Source organism: Oryctolagus cuniculus, chromosome 21 (genome assembly GCF_051225735.1).
Source record: "Oryctolagus cuniculus isolate XC-2025 breed Fujian yellow rabbit chromosome 21, ASM5122573v1, whole genome shotgun sequence".
In the NCBI taxonomy this organism is placed as follows: Eukaryota; Metazoa; Chordata; class Mammalia; order Lagomorpha; family Leporidae; genus Oryctolagus; species Oryctolagus cuniculus.
In genome coordinates this window covers 26857247-26881871 of record NC_142887.1, presented here as the reverse complement: position 1 = coordinate 26881871, position 24625 = coordinate 26857247, and the positions used below count along the sequence as shown (strand labels likewise).

The 24625-nt window shown below is 52.8% G+C and overlaps 1 protein-coding gene across 6 annotated transcripts in view; it reads left to right on the top strand.

The window, feature by feature from the left end:
• Positions 1-24625, top strand: part of AP1B1 (adaptor related protein complex 1 subunit beta 1) — a 70617-nt gene that overhangs the window by 26817 nt on the left and 19175 nt on the right. For all 6 annotated transcript variants that reach the window (XM_089323347.1, XM_051826499.3, XM_089323348.1 and 3 more), the window contains exons 2-9: positions 8172-8234; positions 12322-12427; positions 14648-14783; positions 16016-16261; positions 17318-17508; positions 19262-19483; positions 23585-23705; positions 24096-24191. In XM_089323347.1, the coding sequence (XP_089179473.1) occupies positions 8198-8234; positions 12322-12427; positions 14648-14783; positions 16016-16261; positions 17318-17508; positions 19262-19483; positions 23585-23705; positions 24096-24191 (1155 nt within the window). In that variant the 5' untranslated portion in view covers positions 8172-8197. The remainder of the gene's footprint in view (positions 1-8171; positions 8235-12321; positions 12428-14647; positions 14784-16015; positions 16262-17317; positions 17509-19261; positions 19484-23584; positions 23706-24095; positions 24192-24625) is intronic.

The window sequence follows — 24625 nt, the reverse complement described above, 5'->3', positions numbered from 1 at the left end:
AAAAAAGCTTGGCTGCCAAATTGTTGCCCATGTTGTAGCAATTTAGATTTTATTAGCATCACATGAGGGTGCCTGTTTCCCCACATCAGTGCCAACATGGGGTCTTTATCAGTTTAGCAGCCAACAGGTGGTATTTCATTGTTGTTTCAATGTGTGCTTCTCTTATTGGGAGTAAGCTTGAACCATTATATTTCATTTTCTGTGAACTGTCTATATCCTCTGCCAGTCTCCTGTTTGTGGTCATTTTTTATACATTAAGGAAAATGGGCTTTGTCTACAATGTGATGCAGATTTTTATGTGTTGTGTTTATCATTTGTCTTTTTGGCTTTTTATTATGTTTGGGCCATACAAGAAAACTTGATCTGTATATAATTGAGTTCACAGATCCTTGTTGAGACTTGTTGATTTTATGTCACACTCAGAAGGGCTTTCTTTCCTCTGGATGATATAACGTTCCTGTCTCCCTTTTTTCTTTTCCAGCACTGGGCTGTATTTCATTATTATTATTATTTATTTGAAAGGCAGAATTACAGAGAGACAGAGATCTTCCAACCAATGGTTCATTCCTCAGATGGTCACAATGGCCAAGACTGGGCCAGGCAGAAGCCAGGAGCCTGGAACTCCATCTGGGTTTCCCACGTAGGTTAGGTAGCAGGGGCCCAAACACTTGGGACATCTTCCACTGCTTTCCCAGGTGCATTAGCAGGGGCTTGGTCAGAGTAGCCTGGAATTGAACCGGCATTTAAATGAGATCCAGCGTTGCACGTGGCAGCTTAACCTGAATGATTTTTTTTCAAGTGATTTGCACGTTCGCACAGTTGGTGCCAGCTGAAATGCTGAGCTCCTCAGTGAGCAGCGTGACCAGTCTGTGCCTCGGGATGAAGTTCATTTTCATCCCCAGAGCCCTCTTCCAGGCCCCCCTCTGGCTGTACCTACTGACTTTGTGTCACCCTCAATAGGGTTCTCTCCTCTGGATGATGCAACATTCCAGTCTCCCTTTTGTCTTTTCTAACACTGGGCTGTATTTCATAATTTTTTTTTTAAGATTTATTTATTTGAAAGGCAGAGTTAGAGAAAGGGAAGAGACAGAGGAAGATCTTCCATCAGCTGGTTATCACCATCACCATGGGTTGGTTTTGTCTTGTACTTCTTTTGACAACATGTAAATGAAACCCCATTATATTTATGGCATTTGCATTTATTCTGGTCAGTTATCCGCTGCCAGAAGAAGTATGAAATACACAGAGGAGCAAGGGAAAATTGAGTTACAGAGAGCATGACCTCAGTGCTCTTTCCTTTAGAAAGTGACTATTACTAGCAATTTTGAGCCTTTGGAGAAAAAATTGAAATCTACTCAATACTCATTTTCTTCATTTTTTAATATATCTTTAAATTAATATTATGAGCTTAAAACATAGAAAGATTAAGCATTTCTTGTACATAAAATTGTATTTAGATATTTGAAGGCAAAAAATTGAAAAGTGTTGAGGACATTTTTTCTTGAAACTAAACCTAACTTCTATGACTAAAATACAGTGGTTAGATGGGAATATTTCTATGCATGTTCCCCCCACACACCCTTTGTCCCCTAAGACCTGTTTCCTACTCCTAGACTACATTGCTGCTTTTTAAAAAAAAAAATATATATATATATATATTTATTATTTATTTTACTTGAAAGGCAGAGTTACAGAGAGGCAGAGAGAGAGAGGTCTTCCATCTGCTGGTTCATTCCCCAGATGGCTGCAACAGCCAGAAGTGGGCTGATCCGAAGTCAGGAGCCAGGAGCTTCTTCTGGGTCTCCCACGCAGGTACAGGGGCCCAAAGACTCGGGCCATCTTCTACTGCTTTCCTAGGCCATAGTAGAGAGGTGGATAGGAAGTGGAGCAGCTGGGACTCGAACTGACATCCATATGGAATGCCAGTACTGCAGGTGGTAGGTTTACCTGCTATGCCGTGGTGCTGGCTCCTACATTGCTTGTTTGTCTCTGGCCTGTGATTCTCATGAGGGGCTTTCTTTTTTAAAAAAAGATTTTATTTATTTTATTTGAGAGTTAGAATTACAGACAGTGAAAGGGAGAGACAGAGAGAAAGGTCTTCCTTCCATTTGTTCACTCCCCAAATGGCTGCAACAGCTAGAGCTGCACCAATCTGAAGCCAGGAGCCAAGAGCTTCTTCCTGGTCTCCCACGTGGGTGCGGGGGCCCAAGGACTTGGGCCATCTTCTGCTTTCCCAGGCCATAGCAGAGAGCTGGACTGGAAGTGGAGCAGCTGGGACTAGAACCAGCCCATATGGGATACCGGTGCCGCAGGCTGAGGATTAACCTACTGCGCCACAGATCTGGCCCCGAGGGGCTTCTTTATAGTTCTAGAAAACAAAAGAAAGTTACTGTATTTCAGGCTGTGTTGCTTTTAGTTCCTCTTTGTTAAGTCTAAAAGTGTGGTTAGCAGGAACTAGTTCTTGGCTGTGACATCAAGGAAATGGTCTTCCACTTGTGGGTGTGGGAAGATTGACCTGAGCTGGCAACGGTGGCTCCTCATGGGCAAACCAGTTGTTCCAGCTGTGCCCCTTTTAATTTAGGCCAGACATCCCTGGAGGCATTCCTCACCCTGTAAAAGCCAGAACTGAGGACTGAGGGGGATCCCAGCCCAGAATGCTGCCTCCTTGGCAAAAGTGACTCATCACAGTGGCCAGAGCACTTAAATGATGGCCTTTTTAAAATTTATTTTTTATTTTTTAGTGTTCCCTGCCACATCCAAAGCTGGTTTCTGTCTTCCTGGCTGCCTGCTTTCACATGTGGCTCATGTACCCGATCAGATTCATCAGAGAGCAAGGTCTCAGTCCCTGTGGCCTCTGTGGGTAGGGATACGGTGTTAGTGTCCGCTCAGCAGTGCCAGGAAGAGCGTGTCTGTCTCTCTTGTGACACTGGAGGTCTGAGCTCCTCGAGGACTGAACCAGAGGGGTTTTCCATCCCAGCAGAAAGAACGAAAAATATCTCTTGTCCTGACTTCCAAGAGGCAACTGCAAGACCTGGTACTGGTGTGAGGACACTCATGAGAGAAAGGACACGGGGAGCCAGCCACCCGGAGTGGCTCCATAAGCTGTTAGCTGATTGCTCTCCGTGAAGTGAGGTGTTTTGTTTTGTTTTGTTTCTAATCTGTTTTGGGGTGGCTTTCCAGGAGCATTTTCACTTCTCTCTCCATCCCCTTCCTCCTCTGCTTTAGTTTCCTGTGTGTGAAACAACTTCAGAGCCAGCGATTTCTGCCTCGGAGTCCCCCAGGGCCCTCTGCGGAGGCTCAGAGAGATGCCGTGGGAGAAAGCAGCAGCCGCCACCAGCAGCGTGTGTGGGAGCAGTTAGCACCGTAAAAGAGAGTGTCCTCAAAAGCTCAGGTGGAGCAGCGTCAGGGCCGGTAGCCGTGGCCGTTCCGCGCTCTGCCCCTGCGTCTCTGTCCTGCCTGTAATCCCAAAAGGAGAGGCTGTCGCCCTCTTCCTCCTCCCGGCCAGTTTCATAGGACACAGATCTGTCGCCCGCGTGTTATGTCCTAGGAATTTCGGGCCCCCAGCTGTCGTGTGCCTGCATAGGAGGGGAACACCCCTGCCGGCCTCTTCTGCTGGAGAAGAAATTCTGCGCCGCTCTGACGTTCGATTGTCTACGGCAGGTTGATGTGTGTGTGTTTGTGGTTTATTTAATAATCTAGAAAGTTTTCAGCTCTCAGCAGTTCTGGTGTAGTTTGTTGTAGCAGGGAGTTCAGGAATGTTGGTGGAGCTGGTTGTAGGTAAATCAAATGCATGCTTTTGATAGTATGGTTGGAAGAGTCTATAAAACTGACCTTGTTGGTTTTGTTCTCAGCAAACCCACCCAGGCCACAAAAACTGGCTTTAATAGTGCCTGATATTAGCTCATGCTCTGTTTCTACAGTAAATTCAAGGCCATCTGATGATACCAGTTTGACGTAGCTGGCATCAGGCCCTTCACAGCCACCGTAGCTCTTCTCCTCCCCTTCTGTTAAATGTTTATGGAAGTCTGCTTTGCCACCCCAGGAGCTTGAGCAGTTTCTCGTCAGTCCAGCAGTCATGGCCAGGTCCCCGGGCACCACCACAGCCCCTGTTCCATGACTGCTCCGTTTGCTCACTTCTGTTTCCTTCTGTATTTAAGTGGGGAAGAGAGGTTTGTGTTTCCTTCCATGGTTCTTTGTGGGCTGTGAGCTGAGCCCCCTTTGCCTTCAGTTATCCCTCTCAGATGTAACTCCAGGAGACGGGGTGCTTTCCCATTCTGGACACTTTTCCCCTTGTCTGACTTTGAAGCCACGCAGCCCTTTGCTATTTTGTACAAACCCTCTCCTCCTACCTGTTCATTCTCAGAATGCTGGAGAGAACCTCCAAGATGGTGAGGTTTCTCTGAGAAAATAGATCTGTGCGTGTGCCAAAAAAACAAAACAAAACAAAACAACTTTTTAAAATCAGCTATATTTCTGCTGGGAACAAGTGCTCCCTCATTATATAACAGAGCTGTGAAAGAGCTGGCTGAGCCCAGTGGGATTTCAGTGGCCCCTTTTCATTTCTTTCAACAACTGCCAAATGAACACTTGCTCGATGCAGAGCCCGGGCCAGGCGTGAAGCGGGAGGGAGGCCAGGGCTGTGTCCACCGCCCTGACTCGGACTGGAGGGTGGCGAGTAAGAGGCCCTGCTGCAGAACCTCGCTCATCAGCCACGGGGGGCTCCTCTGCTCTTGCCTGCGGCTTCCATAGAACAGGACTGCCATCTCTTTTCAACTTTGTGAAGCGAAAGGAAAGTAGAAATTTTTTTTTTTTTTTTTTTTTTTGTAGACTAGTTTTTACAGTGTTTGTCAGTGAAGCTTTTATCCCTTTATTCTAATAGGATCCACCAAGGATGTAAGGCCACCCAAGATAGTGCATACTTGTTTATCACTGATGGCTGAAACAAATCTCAGTTAGGGGCTGTTCCCACTGCTGTCCTGCCATAAAAAGATGGTGCAAGTCCTTGGGCCCCTGCACCCACGTGGGAGACCCAGAAGAAGCTCCTGGCTTCAGATCGGCCCAGCCTGACTGTTGTGTCCATTTGAGGAGTGAACCAGCAGATGGAAGATTTTCTTTCTCTGTCTCTCCCTCTCTCTCTCTCTGTAACTCTGCCTTTCAAATAAGAAAATAAATAAATCTAAAAAAATAAATAAATAAAACAAGAAGAAGTGTAGAGTAAGCAGGACTTGAACCAGGCACTTTGATATGGGATGTTGGTGTCCCAGACAGCAACTTAGCCCTCTGAATCGCCATGCCCACGTCAAGCCCCTGGCTTTAACAGGAACAGTGCCAGAAACCGTTGCCACGTGTGCCCAGAGTGACTGGGCTCCTTGTAGCTACTTTTTCATCTGTTGACCAAGAGGGGCTATTGAGGACATAGTAGATGCTCAGTAGATACTTGGTGAGTGAATAAGAGGGCCTTGGTACTTTCTTTGTCCTGTTTACCTTAGTACTTAACACTGCATTTTGCACTGGGAGATGCTCTGAGAACAGCTGGCCACGTAAGTTTGGAGGGTGCTGTAGAGTGCAGCGTGTAGGTGCCGGAGACAAGCAGTGCACACCACTGTGTTAGAAGCGATGCTCAGGAACAGTTGTGGAGAATGAAAGCCTCCTTTGCTTTTTATTTATTTGAAAGACAGTTACTGGGAGCGGGGGGTCTTCCATCTACTGGTTCACTCCCTAAATGGCCACAATGGCCAGAACTGAGCCCATCTGAAGCCAGGAGCTAAGAGCTGCTTTTGGGTCTCCCACATGAGTGCAGGGGCCCAAGGACTTGGACCATCCTCCACTGCTTTCTGAGGCACGTTAGCAAGGAGTTGGATCAAAAGTGAGCAACTGGGACTCAAACCGGAGCCCATATGGGATACTGGCGCTGCACGCCAGGACTTTAACCCCTTGTACTGGCCCCTCCTTTGCGCCTTTTTTTTTTTTTTTTTTTAACAGGCAGAGTGGACAGAGAGAGACAGAGAGAAAGGTCTTCCTTTGCCCTTGGTTCACCCTCCAATGGCTGCCGCGGCCGGCGCGCTGCAACTGGCGCACCACGCTGATCCGATGGGAGGAGCCAGGTGCTTCTCCTGGTCTCCCATGGGGTGCAGGGCCCAAGCACCTGGGCCATCCTCCACTGCACTCCCTGGCCACAGCAGAGAGCTGGCCTGGAAGAGGGGCAACCGGGACAGAATCCGGCGCCCCAACCGCAAGGCGGAGGATTAGCCTAGTGAGCCGCGGCGCCGGCCCCCTCCTTTGCTTTTTGAAGTTGGCATTTTCCAGTCTCATTTGACTGTATAGTTGGCCTTCTGTATCCATGGTGGGGGCATTGGTGGATGCATCCAGCTGCTGATTAAAAATGTTCAGAAAAAAATTCATCAGTACTGAATATAACCAGACTTTATTTTCTTTTTCTGTAAGCAGTACAGTATAACAACTGTTTACATTGTATTGGGTCTTATAAATTTATCTAGTTAGCATGTGTGAAACATTTAAAACCGTGCAAGACGGAATGAACGCCATGATGGGGCTGTTGTAACTGTGATTGCTATGGGTTTTAATTTATTGATCTGAGTTGATGAACTTTTTTTTTTTTTAATATTTATTTATTTGAAAGTCAAAGTTACACAGAGAAGGAGAGGCAGAGGCAAAGGCACAGAGAGAGAGGTCTTCCATCTGCTGGTTCACTCCCTAATTGGCTACAACAGCCAGAGCTACGCCAATGTGAAGCCGGGAGCCAGGAGCTTCCTCCAGGTCTCCCACGTGGGTGCAGGGGCACAAGGACTTGGGCCATCTTCTACTGCTTTCCCAGGCCGCAGCAGAGAGCTGGATCGGAAATGGAGCAGCCGGGACTCGAATTGGCGCCTATATGGGATGCCGGCTCTGCAGGCGGCTGCTTTACCTGCTACGCCACAGCGCCGGATCCAATGAACATTTTTTTTTTTTTAAGACGTATTTATTTATTTGAAAGGCAGATTTAGAGAGGAGACAGAGAGAAAGAAAGATCTTTCTCTGCAGTAGTCAGGACTGGGTCAGGCTAAAGCCAGGAATCAGCAGCTTCATCTGGTTCTTCCACTTGGATACAGGGGCCCAAGCACTTGGGCCAGCTTCTCTGCTTTCCCAGGTGCATTAGCAGGGAGCTGGATCGGAAGTGGAGCAGCCAGGACTAGAACCGGTGCTCATAAGGGATGCCAGCTTTGCAGGTGGCAGCTTAACCTCCTCCGCCACAGTGCTGGCCCCTGGACTTTTTTTTTTTTTTTTTTTAATTTGAGAGGCAGAGACAAAGAGAGCTCTCATCTGCTGGTTCACCCCAAAAATGCCCCAGAACAATTGACGATGGGCCAGGGCCAAAATTAGGAGCTCAATCCAGATCTCCCATGTGGGTAGCAGGAACTTAATTACTTGAGCCATTACCAGTCCTAGGGTGTGCATTAGCAGGAAGCTGAAGTCAGGAGCAAGAGCCAGGAATCAAGGCCAGGTACTCCTGTGGGATGCATGTGTTTTCAACTCTAGGTTAAACAGCTGCCCATGTTAGGGGCTTTCTGACTCATGGACTCCTCCAGAGTGTTTATTATTCCCTATTGATAGACATTTAAGTTCTTCCCAGTGGGGTGTAATTAAGGGTAGTATCTCAATAAACCTTTTTGTATTTGTGCATGTATTTCTGTGGGAGAGATTCCTAGAAGCATGAGGAGAATTGCTGAGTCAAAAGATATGCACGTGGGGGCCGGCACTGTGGCATAGCGGGTAAGGCTGCCATCTGCAGTGCTGGCATCCCATATGGGCATTGGTTCAAGTCCTGGCTGTTCCACTTTTGATCCAGCTCTCTGCTATGGCCTGGGAAAGCAGAAGAAGATGGCCCAAGCACTTGGGCCCCTGCACCCACATGGAAGACCTCTCTCTCTAACTCTGCCTTTCAAAAAAGAAAGAAAAAAGATGTGCACACTCACAAATGACCAAATGTCATGAATCCCTCAGAATCACCTTTCCAGACTCATTAACCAAGATCTGACATCCGCTGGCTTGGTAAAGACTTCAGCAGTGCCTTCCATCCACATGTGTGCTGGATCCCCTCCTCCTCCTGCTCTCCCTCCCAGCTGGAAATGGAATGGAACCCAGCTGAAAGCTTCCCTTTCTTTGTCTTGCAGAGTCTGGCCGCAGATAAGGGACCAACATGACTGACTCAAAGTATTTCACCACGACCAAGAAAGGTACTCTTTCTGTTTCCTTATGATGCTTGATTTGCTCTTTCCTTGCCTGACCCTCTGCTTGCTTTCAGTGGGGTGGGCAGCAGGACCATTGTGGTCTGACGCCCACGATGGGAAACAACCAAGAGCTTCTTTGACTCGTAGATCTGGCAAGCTCAACCATGGCCGGCGCCGCAGCTCACTAGGCTAATCCTCTGCCTGCGGCGCCGGCACACTGGGTTCTAGTCTCGGTCGAGGCACCGGATTCTGTCCCGCTTGCCCCTCTTCCAGGCCAGCTCTCTGCTGTGGCCAGGAAGTGCAGTGGAGGATGGCCCAAGTGCTTGGGCCCTGCACCCCATGGGAGACCAGGAGAAGCACCTGGATCCTGGCTTCAAATCAGCACATTGCGCCGGCCGCAGCGACCATTGAAGGGTGAACCAATGGCCAAGGAAGACCTTTCTCTCTCTCTCTCTCTCTCTCTCACTGTACACCCTGCCTGTCAAAAAAAAAGAAAAAAAAAAAAAAAAAAAAACGAAATCAACCATGGCTTTCAGGACCCAGCCAGAGCAATAGCTCCAAGTATGGGGAAAAGCCCTCTTTTTTTTTTTTTTTTTTTTTTTTTGGTTCCCCATGGCTTGTTTTATTAGTGAACCTAGTTCAAACTACTTTAATAGTGAAATAGGATGTGTATCTCCTGGGAGAAAATCCTATCAGTAACCCCACTGTGGAAGGTGTGTCTGGCCTTACTTATCATGTGGTGCACGCAGTTCTCATCCTGTTTTTCACTTGACGCTGTCAACATTTCCCGGCAGTTTCAGTGACTTGGTGCTCGGTCTGTTGAGTCCTGCACTGAAATTTGCTAAGTAAGCTTCTGTCGCTGGATATTCTGGTCCTTCCTATTTCTAAGGAAATGGAGGCTGTTGTCCTTGTCCGCAAATGCGCTTTAACCCTGTAAGCAGCTTTCTGACCGGCCCTGCCGGGTGAGAGTGACACACGCCAGCTGTCCAGATGACAAGTCTGCCCCCATCAGGCATTTACCGGGTGTAGGAGAGGAGGAGGGTAGTTATTGGACCTGGCTTGCCTGGAAATTGAACAGGAAAGACAGTCTATTAAGTCGTAGCCACACCAGAGGGCAGGGGTCCAGGGGCTATGGGAGCGCGGTGCTGGAGGGAACAGGCGCTCTACCCAGGATACGTGTTCAGGGAAGCAAGGCTGCTGGGCGTGGGTTACTGAGGAGCAGGGTGAAAGAAGAGGTTTGCACGCTCAGTGGTGAGGGCCTGGTGAGTCAGGCTGCCGTGTGAACTCAGCACTGCGTGTTGAAGTGTCAGTAGTGGGAGCTGCTGTTTTTGTTTTTTTCTTTTTAAGGTTTATTTATTTATTTTGAGAGTTACAGAGGGAGAGGGAGAGACAGATCTTCTACCTTCTGGTTCATTCCCCAGAGGGCCGTAACAGCCAGTGCCGGGCCAGGCCAAAGCCAGGAGCCAGGAGCTCCATCTGGGTGGCAGGGGCTGAAGCACTTGGGCCATCTTCTGCTGCTTCTCCCAGGCCATTAACAGGGAGCTGGTTAGGAAGTGGGGCAGCCGGGACAGGAACCGGTGCTCATGTAGGATGCCGGTGTTGCATGCAGCGGCTTTACCTGAGACTTCACAGTGCCTGCCACCAGGAGTGGGAGATTTTTGTGAATTTTCTTTTTTTAAAAGATTTATTTATTTATTTGAAAGAGTTACAGAGAGTCACAGGCAGAGAGAGGGGTCTTCCAACCGCTGGTTTACTTCCCAAATGGCCGCAGTAGCCGGAGCTGCGCTGATCAGGAGCCAGGAGCTTCCGGGTCTCCCATGCAGGTGCAGGTGCCCAAGGACTTGGGCCATCTTCTGCTGCTTTCCCAGGCCATAGCAGAGAGCTGGATGGAAAGAGGAGCAGCTGGGACTCACAATGGAGACCATATGGGATGCAGGCACTGCAAGCAGCACTAGGCCATAGTGCCAGCCCTTGTGGATTTTCTCTTAGGAAGATTATCTGGATAGAGGTGCCTGGGTGCCAGTCTTTTTTTTTTTTTTTTTTTTTTTTTTTTTGGACAGGCAGAGTGGACAGTGAGAGAGAGACAGAGAGAAAGGTCTTCCTTTACCATTGGTTCACCCTCCAATGGCCGCTGCGGCCGGCACACCGTGCTGATCCGAAGCCAGGAGCCAGGGGCTTCTCCTGGTCTCCCATGGGGTGCAGGCCCCAAGCACTTGGGCCATCCTCCACTGCCTTCCCGGGCCACAGCAGAGAGCTGGCCTGGAAGAGAGGCAACCGGGATAGAACCCGGTGTGCCCGCGCCGCAAGGCAGAGGATTAGCCTATTGAGCCGCGGCGCCAGCATGGGTTCCAGTCTTGAGTCGAATCAGTGATGGTTTTTACAAGGGAACGTTCGAGGCAGATTCTAATAAAGGATTTCAGGGAAGGGAGGTGAGGAGACCATGAGAGGTGATAGTGCTTGAGCCTGGAGCCAGAGATCGAGAGAAATTGGCTGTCTCATGTATAATTGATGGGGTGGGCTTGAGAACTGACTGGATCTGGGGGTCTTTCGGGAGCAGTCAGATTCCAGGTTCAGCCTCCCAGCTGCCTTGGGGCTGAGGGGACTCGGGCCTTGAGCCATTAGTTGACAGTGACAGTTACACTGGGCCTGACCAGGCGCTTGAGCAAAGCAGGGGCAGCCCTGCAGAGGGGTCCAGGGTCAAGGTCTTTATGGGCTGTTGGATCCCAGAGCGAGCAGACACAAGCCCCTCACCCTCTTGGCAGCAGAAGGGCTTGTGTTCTCTGAGTGAGCTTGAACTGCAAGATCTGCAGATTCTTCCTGGCTCCCTTGAGCAATGCCCTTGGTGTGGCCTGGCCCCAGACTGTGCTGGGTGACTGTTCTTCCTTGGCCGTGGGTGCTGTCTGTCTGCTGGAGTTCTTTGCTAAAAGAAAGAACGCTGTGAAAAGAAACCAGAGTTTGCCTTTTTCTCACTGTAGATCCATGTAGAACTTGCTCAGCACTTTCCTCACATCCTCCACTCCGAAGTAACTTGAGAGGGAAACCCAGGACTCCCATTCTACAAGAGGGATCCAAAGGCAGGGTCACGTGGCTGATTAGTAATAGCAGTGGTCACCCTTAATGCAGACCGCTGAGTGCCAGGCAGAGGTGAGCATTTCTCCATCCAGATGTAAAAAGAGGATTCATCACCCCAGCCAAGGGAGAGAGAGAGCGGGCAAGGCAGGAGGCAGAGAGGCCAAGTGAGGGTCCTGGGTATGCCCAGCCCAGGGGTGAAAGGCGTGGGCTCTGGGTCCGCAGACATATGTGTGTAAGCTGTCGGACGTCCTATAGCCTCCGTTTGCTCGCCTGTACAGTGTGGAGGCTGGGGGGATGCAGAGCTGTGAGGATGACATGAGAAAAAGTGTGGGAGAAGGTAGTGTGGTGCCAGCCTCGGAGAAAGGCTTGGAAGTCAGGTCTGCCCTCCTCACCTGTTATCAGACGCTGGCCAGCTCTGCGGCAAGGCCCTGAACAAACCCAACTTCCTCATTTGCTTTTCCCAGGTCATCAAGTTCTGAAGAGCAATTTATTATACACTGGGACCCTTGGGAGGCAGCTAATTCCTATTTTTGTGAGCAGAGCAACCACTTGCGGCTCAGGAAGTGAAACCCTGAGCAAGCGGTTTTGACCAGAGGTTCTAGAAAGGCAGGAAAAGCTTACGTGTGGGGTCCATCAAATTCCGCCCCCTCCCTGCAAACCCTGAGTGCCCGGATCTGTCGCTCTCAGCCCTGTAGGCCCCTTGCTGAACGAGGGCAGCTGTGAGAGCATGGCCTTCTGCCTGAGCAGCACTGGCCTCCCTGCTTTTTGTCTCCTCCCGAGCCTTTGTCGCCCCCTCAGTGCCTGCCTCTTCAGCGCGAGCTCCAAACCTGCTCTGTGACAATTCTCCTTCCAGTGTCCCTCACTGCCACCTGCCACACCTGAGGCCAGGGCCTGTAGCTTCCCTCAGAGGCAGCGCTCAGAGTGCCACACTCGTTTCCTTGCAGGGCCTTAGGAAGCTGGGGAGGGGAGTCAGCCCTGGCAGGGTGTGCAGGGGTGGCTCATGGCTGCCTCCTTTTCCTAGGGGAGATCTTCGAGCTGAAGGCGGAGCTCAACAGTGACAAGAAGGAGAAGAAGAAGGAGGCGGTGAAGAAAGTGATCGCGTCCATGACCGTGGGCAAGGACGTCAGGTGTGCAGGAGTCCACCGGGGAGCTAGAAGCTGGCGACAGGGGAGGGCTCTAACCTGGTCTGGTTCAGCACTCTCTTTAGGACATGTGGCGGCCTGAGACTCCCTCACACAGCTTCCTCCATGGCCCTTCTTTCCAAACAGAAGTCCACGCAGAAGTCAGGAGCTCCAACGGTCATGGTCAGGTGCAATGGGGTGAATGGTGTGAAGTAGATGGAACAGGTGTCAGAGGCTCCCGGAGAAAACTGCTGTCAGCTCCGGGAAAATGGCCCCTGTGTGGCCAGGTCATCTGTTCTGTCTTTGGTTTTCCTAAAAGAAAGGAACATCAGATTTTTTGTTTTAAATCTCCCTGCTTTAAGTTGCCAGGTGCTATCAGACCAATTTCTGTGTGGCCCAAGTCAGTCACACCTGCAGGTTGGAGCTCTCTGATCTGCCACCAGTTGCAGCCTGGGGTTCAGGCACGTGGAACACAGCTGCCACACCTTAACTGTTCCCTCCCCCCGGGAATGCCCGTGTGCCCAGCTTGTTTTCCCATCCTGTAAAACCCACCCAAGGTCGGCCTCCTCCCTGTTGCCTTCCTTCCTCACCCCAGCCCACTGCCCTGAACCCACAGAACTTGCTGTCTGCTGCCGTCACTCAGCACAAAATCTGGTCACGTCTCCTGTGTGTGTGCTTGTGCTGACCTGCCTATCAGATTGTCAAGTCCGCAGAGGCAGGGGCGGGTTTACAACAGCTTGATGTTTGCACAGCATCTGAGAGTTTGCAGACCGTGCTCAGCCATGTCCTCCCAGTAGTTCCTTACAGTGCCCATTGCAGCTAATGCCAGAGAAACAGGATGCCGGAGCACGGTGGCTCGGGGACAGTCACGTAGTTAATGGCAGAACTAGGACTCAACCCCAGCCCTTCTGAAATCAAACCCAGACTCCTTTTGCCCATGGCCTCTCCTCGGTGCCCTCACGGTGCCCAGCTCTGAGTGGAGGCCTGTGAGCTGATGTGGAGCAGCTTCCCCATCCAGGTCCTGTAACAGGACAGCACTGCCCCAGACTTACCCCCGTTGCCTTAGCCCATTGCCACCCTCAGGAAAGCCTCCTGCCAGTGACCTGGAGGAACAGAGTGGCAAAGGGGCCAAGTGTCTGCCAGAAAACTAGGCCTCCTTCCGAGTCCGGTTCCTTCCAGGGCAGAGCTGCTTTCCTTCAGTGAGCACACGGCTGTCTCCCCTCCCAGAGGAAGCCTCGCTGTGCATCCCTCTCAGAGGCAGCTTGTCCTGCTGATGGGACGGGCTCATCAGCAGTTCTTCCTCCTCCCCGCCCCCTTGCTCTCCCGTGTGTCATCTTCAAGGGGGTGCATGCACCTCCGCTCTGGCAGAACTTCGCATCTTGACCTCTTCAGTCTCGTGTTGCCGTGCCCTTGCTGGTAAAAGCGTGAGAGTTGAAAGGGAAGGCGACGCATGGTTCCCACATTACAGGGACCTGTGACTCTGGACCCCCTGGGTGCCTAGTTGGGAACCAGTAAAGCAGGACCATGAGCGCAGACTTGGGAGTCAGAGCTGGTTCCTCAGGCCGGTTATTTGACATGTGAACCTCAGAGCTGTCTTCCGTGAGTCGGGGTAATCCCTGAGCTTCTCGGGGCTGCTGAGTGAGATCAGACACAGAAAGCTCTTAGCACCAAGTCTGGTGTATAGCAGACGCTGTATGCCTCAGGTGCTGGCTCTTAGTGGGTTTCAGAACAAGCCCTGTGGTGAGAGCAGCCTGGCCCGCCCCTGCTTCCCTAGACCCCTGGAACCAGAAGCCTTGTATGAGGGCCACATTAGTATCAGGAAGGGGAAAGGGATCATTGTCATTGACTCAGCACATCCCAGACATCAAGGACCAGGCCCTGCAGTGTCGTCTCATTGGCCCACACAGGGCCCTGGGAACTGAGTTCCCACCGCAGCTTCTTGCAAATGAGAAAGCTGAGGTTTCCGGGATAGAGTAGTTTCCCAGTGACCCACAGCTACCAAGAGGCAGAGTTTGACGGGCTCCAGAGCGCATGTTTGAGCCCTGGTAAAGGAACACAGAAAATGTTTTTGCCTTTAATATCACCCTTTGGGATTCTGTGTCTCATAGCAGGTGTTTGTCTGTCTCCTTGCCCCTCCCCGCTGTCCCTGCTCCCCATTAACTGCCTAGACATCTTCCATGTCCTTTCTTCAGCCATCCCCCTGCTGACACCCTCTCCACCTTCCAGTGCTCTCTTCCCCGACGTGGTGAACTGCATGCAGACGGACAACCTGGAGTTGAAGAAGCTGGTGTACCTGTACTTGATGAACTACGCCAAGAGTCAGCCAGACATGGCCATCATGGCCGTCAACACCTTTGTGAAGGTGAGCCGGAGCGCTTTCCGCTCCATCTCCCCGCATTGCTTTGGGTTGGCTCCTTCCCAGCCCCCAGGCTACCCCCACCCACCTGGGCTGAGGGCCTCTTCCTCCAGCAGAGGGCTCCCCTCCCCATAGCACGAGATGCCAAAGGCTTTGCCTCACTCATTGCATGTCTGGTGGTTCCAGGCCTCAGGTTCCTTTGCCAGGGCAGGATGCAGCAATGTCTGAGAGCATCTGTGCTCCCTTTATTTATTTTTTTTTTTTAAGATTTATTTATTTGAAAGAGTTACCAAAGAGAGAAGGAGAGACAGAGAAATCTTCCATCTGCTGGCTCACTCCCCAACCGGCTGCAACAGCCAGAGCTGTGCTGATCTGAAGCCAGGAGCCAGGAGCTTCTTCCGGGTCTCCCACGCGGGTGCAGGGCCCAAGGACTTGGGCCATCTTCTACTGTTTTACCAGGCCTTAGCAGAGAGCCGGATCAGAAGTGGAGCAGCTGGGACTAGAACCCGCGCCCATATGGGATGCCGACAGTGCAGGTGGCAGCTTTACCCGCTGTGCCACAGTGCCGGCCGCTGGGTTCCCTTTCTAGACTGGTCCTTTCTGCTCTCCAGATTGAGGAGCAAGTGGGGACTTGAATTGTCAGTTCCATACACCTTAAGAAGCCAGACTCCCTCCGAGCACTCAGAAGGAATTAGGAAATGGAGGGGCTGTATGTACGTATGTGAAATTTGTACAGTACGTGAAAATGTACAATATTACATGTTAACTACAGATTTTTAAAAATAAATTTTTAAAGCTCTTAATTAAAAGAACCCAACTTTCCTAGCTCTGTTGAGCCTCAGAATCAGGGAAACGAGAGTTTCTGTGATGCAGTGGCAAGGTTGGGGTGCCCATGGACATGGGTGTGACTCTGGATCGCAGCTCTGCCCTGTGACGTTGGGTGAGCTCCCAGCCTTCCCAGGAGCCTCAGCCCCCACACCCGTAAAGCCAGGCCAGTGCTGTACATCCATGGTGAGGGTCAGAGGGGACCGTGTGCAGAGCCCCTCACACAGCTCTGACGAATGCTCGGTGCCGGCCACCTAGCATTGACTTCTGGTGCTGTTGGCTGCAGTCAGCGGTGACCCCATAGCAGCCATCTGAAGCCGCTCAGCCCAGCAGGGTCCAGAGCTGCAGGCCAGGGAGATCATGAAGGCACATGCGGCTCATCCCACCCTGGCCACTGGCTGGTTCCCCCTCAGGACTGTGAGGACCCCAACCCCCTCATCCGTGCCCTGGCCGTGCGGACCATGGGCTGCATCCGCGTCGACAAGATCACGGAGTATCTGTGTGAGCCTCTCCGCAAGTGCCTGAAGGACGAAGATCCCTACGTGCGCAAAACAGCGGCCGTGTGCGTGGCCAAGCTCCACGACATCAACGCCCAGCTGGTGGAGGACCAGGGCTTCTTGGACACCCTTAAAGACCTCATCTCTGACTCTAACCCCATGGTAAGTCCTGGCCACTCAATGCCCCACCTCCTCTACCTCCTGTTGCCTGCCACACCCTCGGCTTGACCCCTGCAAGGCCCCCATTCCTAGAAGTCCAGAGCCTTGCTGGGTCGGCTGGTCATCTTTGTGCCTTGTGGTTCAGGCACTGACCTGGCTTCTCTTCCCTGTACTCTCTAACCAAGCTGTGCCACTTTCCTCTTCACCAGTGAAGTGGGCCCATTCCCTGAGGCTGGCGTGAGTGCTGGGAAGGTAACGTGCCTGGCTGGGTCCACACTGGGTCCACACCAGTGCCGGTGCCCTCCCTTCCCTTCCAGTCGCTGTCCCGGTCACCATCTTCTAGTCAGGACCAGCTGATGCTCTGAATATGAGGTGCTTCTCCCTTGCTCTGCGTGCTTGCAGGCCTGGAGAGTCACCCTTGAGTAGCGCAGTCTGGAGGCCAGGACTGGCTGAGTGGGCGCCTGCGACCTCTCCCCGGTGGCAGCCGTCTGGAGAGCAGTTTAGGATCGTCCGCTTAAGACGAAATGCACAGGCCCCTGGACCCCGACATCCCCGCCGTGTGCCCCACAGGAACACTGGTCACCCACTGGCACTGGGCAGCCTGTTCAGGGACAGGCCATGGAGTGTTGTGTGGCCTAGGGAAGCATTGCAGCCAGTGCAGAACGCACCAAGCAGCCGCGCTCCTGGGAGGGAGCTGAGGGTGCAGAGCTGCACCTGGCAAGGCCCTGCGTGCCTCAGCCCCCATCCACTGCCTGCGGCGTGGAGGGGCTGTGCAGGGCTCCTCTGGCCCTGCAGCTGCTGCAGTTGGTAGAGAGGGGCTGTTAGGTCAGGTAGCTGGGAATGTGCTGTGTTGCCAGGCACTTACGGCTAGAGCACTTTTCCTGAATGATTTTAGTCCACCTGCAGAGCAGTCAGTGGGGCCACTGCTGGGAGTGGGTTTTCTTGAGGCTCCAGATCCTGCCCATCAGGTCATAGTCCTTTTAGAATGTCACTGGCCCAGCTGTCCCCTGGCCTGGCAGCAGTGCCCCTAGCCTCTGCCCCTTCCACACTCTCGACCAGGTGGTGGCCAATGCCGTGGCTGCCCTCTCAGAGATCGCTGAGTCCCACCCCAGCAGCGACCTGCTCGACCTGAACCCGCAGTCCATTAACAAGCTGCTGACAGCCCTGAACGAGTGCACCGAGTGGGGCCAGATCTTCATCCTGGACTGCCTGGCCAACTATACGCCCAAGGACGACCGCGAGGCCCAGAGGTGAGCCGGCCGCCCCTTGCTGGCCAGCCCAGCAGCCCCTGGTCCTCAGGGAGCTCCAACCAGGAGCTGCGCCGCAGGCTTGAGTGGGGTCCCTCTCAGGGCCTTGCCCCACAAACCATCCTCAGAGAGCCCTCAGCGGAGGACAGTCCTTCTCCCATCTGTCCAGAGTCACCAGTGTGGCTTCAGGCAGTCAGCCCACTGCTGACCTGGGATCTAATGGGGACCCCGGCCACATCGGCCAAGTCAGGGAGTTGACAGCACCAGACCCTTGCCTGTTGCATTCTGACCAGTGCCCGGGCTCAGCTGGTGCCTTCCCTATGTTAGATCATCTTTAATGCAGCTCTCCAAAGGAGGTCCCATTATTGCCCCCATTTTGCAGATGAGCAAATTCCAGTTTAGAGAGGTGGTGGGAATTGTGTCCCAGGTGGGACACACCTGTTCTTGATTTTTTTTTTAAGATTTATTTATTTATTATCTTTTATTTAATTGGCAAAGTTAGAGAGAGAGAGACAGAGAGAAAGGTCTTCCTGTACCGTTGGTTCACCCTCCAATGGCCGCTGTGGCTGGCGCACTGCGCTGATCCGAAACCGGGAGCCAGGTGCTTCTCCTGGTCTCCCATGCGGGTGCAGGGCCCAAGCACTTGGGCCATCCTCCACTGCCTTCCCAGGCCATAGCAGAGAGCTGGGCTGGAAGAGGGGCAACCGGGACTAGAACCCAGTGTGCCGGCGCCGCAGGCGGAGGATTAGCCTATTGAGCCGCGGCGCCGGCCATATTTATTTATTTTAAAGGCAAGGTTACAGATAAGCAAAGGCAGAGAGAGAGAGAGAGATCTTCCATCCCCCTGGTTCACTCCCCAGATGGCCGCAATGGCTGGAGCTGGGCTGATCCGAAGCCAAGGAGTTTCTTTTGGGTCTCCCACATGGGTGCAGGAGCCCAAGCACTTGGGTCATCTTCTGCTGTTTTCCCAGGCGCATTATCAGGGAGCTGGATCAGAAGTGGAGCAGCTGGGACTTGAACGAATACCCATATGGGCTGCCAGCACTGCAGGTGGCGGCTTTATCTGCTATGCCACAGTGCCGGCCCCCGACTCTTGATCTTAATCAGTTTGCTATCCTGACCCTTATATATGTATGTATGTATGTATGTATGTATGTATTTGAGAGACAGAGATGCAGAGTGCTTCTTTCCACTGGTCCACTCTCCAGATGCCTACGATGTCTGAGCCTCGTCCAGGCAGAAGCTGGGAACCAGGAACTAAATCCAGATCTCCTGTGTGGGTGGCAGGGACCCAGTCACTTCAGCCATCACCTAGTGCCAGGGTGGACATTAACAAGAAGTTGGAATTGAGAGTGGAATTCCTGGAATCCAGGAATTCTGATAGGGGATTTGGGTGTCCCCACCAACCGTTTAAGTAACTGCAAGGCCAAGTCCCCATCCCTCCTGTCCCTTCTGAATGCCCTGGCAGCCAGGGAAGGGAGGGAGCCGACAGGTGTGAGTGTTTACTTTCTGGCCACCAGCACTGTGCTCTTCCTTCTGTGCCCCCAGAACTTGTGCAGAGGCATGCTCCTCTCAGGTTTAGAGATCAGGAAACCGAGGCTCAGTGCTTTGAACCTGCCCGGGGTCAGAGAGCAGGCAGCAGAACCACGGTCGAGAGCTTCCTCCCACTGAAGACCTGCGGTATTGATGACTAAAAGCAGATTGTTTCCCCTTGTCTGTCTCTCTGCTTTGCCCTGTTGGATTGGATGGACCCCAGCATCTGTGAGCGGGTCACACCCAGGCTCTCCCACGCCAACTCTGCTGTGGTGCTGTCCGCTGTGAAGGTGTTGATGAAATTCATGGAGATGCTGTCCAAGGACCTGGACTACTACGGCACACTGCTCAAGAAGCTGGCCCCGCCCCTGGTCACGCTGCTCTCAGCCGAGCCCGAGCTGCAGTACGTGGCCCTGCGCAACATCAACCTTATTGTGCAGAAAAGGTATTGAGATGCACCCCAGGGCCCCCCGCCATGCAGCGCACACTCTGGGGGTGCCTCTTCTCCTGGGAACTGTCAAGGGAAGCTGACCTTTTACCATACAGGGAGTCTCCAAGAGTAGCTTCACCCTAGAGCGCTCCACCAGGGCACCTTTGGCAACGTCTGGGGATATGTTTGGTTGTTAGAACTACTGGCAGGCTGCTGGCATCCAGTGGGTAGAGGCAGAGCACAGTGCACAGGACAGCTGCCCAGAACAGGGAATTGTGCAGCTCAAAATGTCAGTGGGCCTGGGCTTGAGAAGGCCTGGCTGAACTTCACCAGGGAGCAGGCTAGGGAAAGGCTAACGTGAGGCTTCTTACCCGACACTGCATGGCTCCAAGTCCGTGGGGTCCTCCTGAAGTGGGATATCAGATATGTGTGCCTGTACGCATGTGTGTGCGCGTGCCTTGTATGTCCTGGGGACAGAGCCCGTGGCACTAGTCTAAGCCCCTGAGGTTGCAGGAGGACTCCGAGATCATGAGAACTTTGTGTCAGCTCAGAGCCTGGGAGAGGGTATAGCAGGGCCACTCAGAGTGCCCTGCAGCCCACGTCCCTCCTTGCCATGAGAACAACTCCCAAAAAAAGACCTGGGTTGGGCAGGGGCTGGCTTACATGGAACAGCATCCCCCAGGCTTCTCTGGGACAGGCCCCCCCTTCCTTTGAGGCAGCTCCTGCTGAGGGGGCCCTCCCGCTCTGGGGAGTGGGATTGGCCTCCCGAGTTCTCCCAGCCCTCTGGTTGAAAGGCTCAGCATTCAGGACTTGGCATCTGCATTTGTCTGTCAAGCAGCCCCATGGTTGGGAGTGGCGTACACGGAGAATAAGGGCCGTGTCTCGTCACTGTCCCTTGGCAGCTGGCAGCTGGTTCTTAGCACTCTCGGGGGGCCCAGAGATGGCTGTTGACCTGGGACATCCTTGAAGATTTGGGAGATAAGCATGGGAGAACTTTCTGACCGCCCCAATGCAGGGGTGACCACTGTTCACAGTTGCAGTGGGGCCTTTACACACCAGTGCCCTTGGGCCACTAGACTTAAGGTGTAATGACTGGTAGATCCAGATCAGCCCGAAAGGCTCCTGTGCTATATTTAACACAGCAAATCTCTTTAAGAGGTTGTCTTTGTTGCCAAGGCATTACCTTGGGCCTGATGTTGAGTCGGGCAGCTCTTGCCAAGTCCTCGTTGCTATCCACCCTGGGGTCTTGCCTCTCCCAGGGGCACAACAGAGACTCCTTGTTTGGCCAGGACCTCCCCACGGTGTGTACACAGCAGCAGTGAGTGCCAGCTTCCTTCTGTGTCTCTCTCCACCCCGTCTCCTGCCTTCTTAACTGTCTCCATTCCTGTTCCTTTTTCTGGAGAAAGGGGCAGAGGAGTAGGAATCGCATAGCGACTCTTGTCTTAAACTGCACTTAATAACATCAGACATGTGACCCAGGCCAAGCCTCTCAACCTCTCTGTTAAGAACATAGAGCTTGGTGGTGCCAGTGGAGGGCAGAGGGCGCTGCGTCCGAGGCAGGAGCGGTGATAACACGTGGAAGTGCCTGCTGGTGACAGTGCCTGCCCAGCAAGAGCCTTCTCAGAGGCAGGCGTCGGTCACGCTGGATGCTCCCTTTCCCTCCAACTCCCACAGTCAGCCTGTTGTGAAGGGGTCTGTGCAGGTCCCAAAAGACCACCCCCAAGTTCAGAGATCACCAGCAGGACTCAGGATAGCCTGTGGTTGTACTCCTGGCTGAGATTTGTTAGACTTCACAGGTAGCGTCTGGAGGGACTTCCTCCGCTCCCTCCCTTCTGTGGCGGGTCACACAGAGCACAGCCTCCCCCAGCCACGGAGTGTACAGGGTCTGCCCAGGGGCGCCCATTTAAGACCTAGCACCCAAGGTTTTCACTGGGCACTCACCACATTCCAGACTCCCAGAAGGCAAGTAGGTGTTCAGTGTAAACCGTAATGTTTGTGCGGAGTCTAGGCACAGTCGATCACTGTTATCATTCTGGCAACAGTAAGAACACTCCCAAAACCCGGGTTCTTATATGTAGGTATGTAGGACTGCCCTTTTTTTTTTTCCTGAACTTAGTATTATTTTAAGATTTATTTTAGTTATTTGAAAGGCAGAGTTACAGAGAGAATCTTCTATCCACAGGTTCACTCCTCAAATGGTCACAAAGGCCAGAGTTTGGCCAGGCCAAAGACAGGAGCCTGGAACTCCATCCAGGTCTCCCACATGGGTGGCAGGAGCCCAAGCAGTTGGGCCATCTTCCGCTGATTTCCCAGGCACATCAGAGGGAGCTGGGTCAGAACTGCAGCAGCCAGGACTTGAACTGGGGCTCATTTGGGATACCAGCATTGCAGGCAGTAGCCCACTATACCACCACGCCAGCCCTATGCCAGGCTTTGCTTTTCTTCTTTATTTATTTATTTATTTATTTATTTATTTATTTATTTATTTTTTGACAGGCAGAGTGGACAGTGAGAGAGAGAGAGACAGAGAGAAAGGTCTTCCTTTGCCATTGGTTCACCCTCCATTGGCCGCCGCGGCCGGCGCACCGCGCTGATCCGATGGCAGGAGCCAGGAGCCAGGTGCTTATCTTGGTCTCCCATGGGGTGCAGGGCCCAAGCACCTGGGCCATCCTCCACTGCACTCCCTGGCCACAGCAGAGAGCTGGCCTGGAAGAGGGGCAACCGGGACAGAATCCAGCGCCCCAACCGGGACTAGAACCCGGTGTGCCGGCACCGCTAGGTGGAGGATTAGCCTAGTGAGCCGCGGCGCCGGCCCTTCTTTTTTTTTTAATAAAAAATTTATTTATTTATTTGAAAGAGCTACAGAGATGGGGAGAGAGAGGTTGATCTTCTGTCTGCTGGTCTACTCCCAAATGGCCCTGATGGCTGGGGTGGGGCCAGGCCAAATCCAGGAGCCTGGAACTCCATGCGTGTCATCCCCAGGCCATCTTCTGCTGCCTTCCCAGGTGTGTTAGAACAGCTGGGATTTCAGCTGACACTCATACGGGGTGCTGGTGTGGCAGGAGGTGGCTTAACCCACTGCGCCACAGTGACGGCCCTGTAGGTCTTTCTAAGGCGAGCAGACTCAAGCCTGTGATGGTGACGCTTTCTTGCACAGTGCCATTCCCATTTTATGGGCAAGGAAACAGGCCCGAGGTCACAGCTGGGATAGGAACTGAGATCTGGCTGATTCCCAAGCTTATCGCCTGGTGCTTGCCTCCCTTGACTGTGAACTTTCTCTTCCTCTCCCACAGGGTGAGGAGGTCAGGATTGCAGTCGCCAGGCAGAGTCTTTTTTTTTTTTTTTTTTTTTTTTTTTTTTGACAGGCAGAGTGGACAGTGAGAGAGAGAGACAGAGAGAAAGGTCTTCCTTTGCCGTTGGTTCACCCTCCAATGGCCGCCGCGGCCGGCGCGCTGCGGCCGGCGCACCGCGCTGATCTGATGGCAGGAACCAGGAGCCAGGTGCTTTTCCTGGTCTCCCATGGGGTGCAGGGCCCAAGCACCTGGGCCATCCTCCACTGCACTCCCTGGCCACAGTAGAGGGCTGGCCTGGAAGAGGGGCAACCGGGACAGAATCAGGCGCCCCAACCGGGACTAGAACCCGGTGTGCCGGCGCCGCTAGGCGGAGGATTAGCCTAGTGAGCCGCGGCGCCGGCCCAGGCAGAGTCTTTATTTTTTTTTTCTATGATAACAACTTATTAAGATTTATTTGGAAGGGAGAGTTACACTCCCCAAATGGCTGCAATGGCCGGAGCTGGGCCAGGCTGAAGCCAGGAGCTTATTCCAGGTCTCCCACCTGGGCGCAGGAGTCCAAGCTCTTGGGTCATCCTCCAGTGCTTTCCCAGGTACATTAGCAGGGAGCTAGATCAGAAGTGGAGCAGCCAGGGCTCGAACCAACACCCAGGCAGGGTTTGCTGCAGCCGATCACTGGGCCCTTGCCAGTAGTCCTGACAGTGACGCTGCCTTCACGGACATCAGGCTCCATCTTGACCCTAGAAGTGCCCAGCAAACATGGAGGGGTTTCCCGGGGAGCTTATGGTGTGCTGTTTGCTCTCGGGGCATCCTGCCCCACCACCAGGCCTGAGATCCTGAAGCACGAGATGAAGGTCTTCTTCGTCAAGTACAACGACCCCATCTACGTGAAGCTGGAGAAGCTGGACATCATGATCCGCTTGGCCTCCCAGGCCAACATAGCCCAGGTCAGCGGTATGGGGGTTGGGCGGCTCTACTGCCACCAAGCTGTGGTCTCGGCCAGCTGATCAGTGTAGCTCCCAGGCACAGGCCCTATGAGCCAGGAAAAAAAAAAAAAACTGGAATTTTTGTTATAAAAGAACGTTCTTGTTACCCACCATCCATCCACCAAGAAGCTGTAGTTTATGTTAGCTGAGGCTGACCTAAAGCAGATTGTCCAGCTCTGCCAGGTAGTCCCTTCTCTGCTTCCCTACACCTGATCGCTCGCTCCCTCCCTGGGCCTTCCTGGAGCAGGAGGCAGAATCCCATCCTTGTAGGGGGCTGTGCATTCCCACTGCCCAGGAGCGTTGCCAGAACCTGGGCCCCAGTTCCCCAACCCCGACTTCTCTGGGCTGCAGGTGTTGGCAGAGCTGAAAGAATATGCGACAGAAGTGGATGTGGACTTTGTACGGAAGGCTGTGCGTGCCATCGGCCGCTGCGCCATCAAGGTGGAGGTGAGGCTCTGGGGCTCTGTGCTCATCCTGGGGAGAGGCAATGAGCTGAAAGCAGGAGACGACTCTTATTCCAGTAGAATCCGCCAGCTTGTACCCTAGGAAGGCCATGGTGCAGGTCTGGTTGGGCTCCTTCTCATCTGTCTTCTTGGGGCTTTTGAGTTGCTGCAGTTTAAATTTACTCATAATCATGGTTCTCCTGTAGTCTTAGCTAAAACAGTGGGATGGGTACAGGCTAGTGGAGGCCATGGTGGACTTAGCTTCTGCTCCATGGAGCTCTGGGGCAGGGTTCTGCCTGCTGAAGGCTCTGGCAAGAATCCTGACTCTGCTGCCCTTGGGCCTCTTTCTCCAAGCTCCCCAGGCCGTTACAAGCCTCTGTGTGCCGTCCTTCCTTTCCTTCTTGTTTGTTAACCTATGGAGATGTTTCTTGACTACTG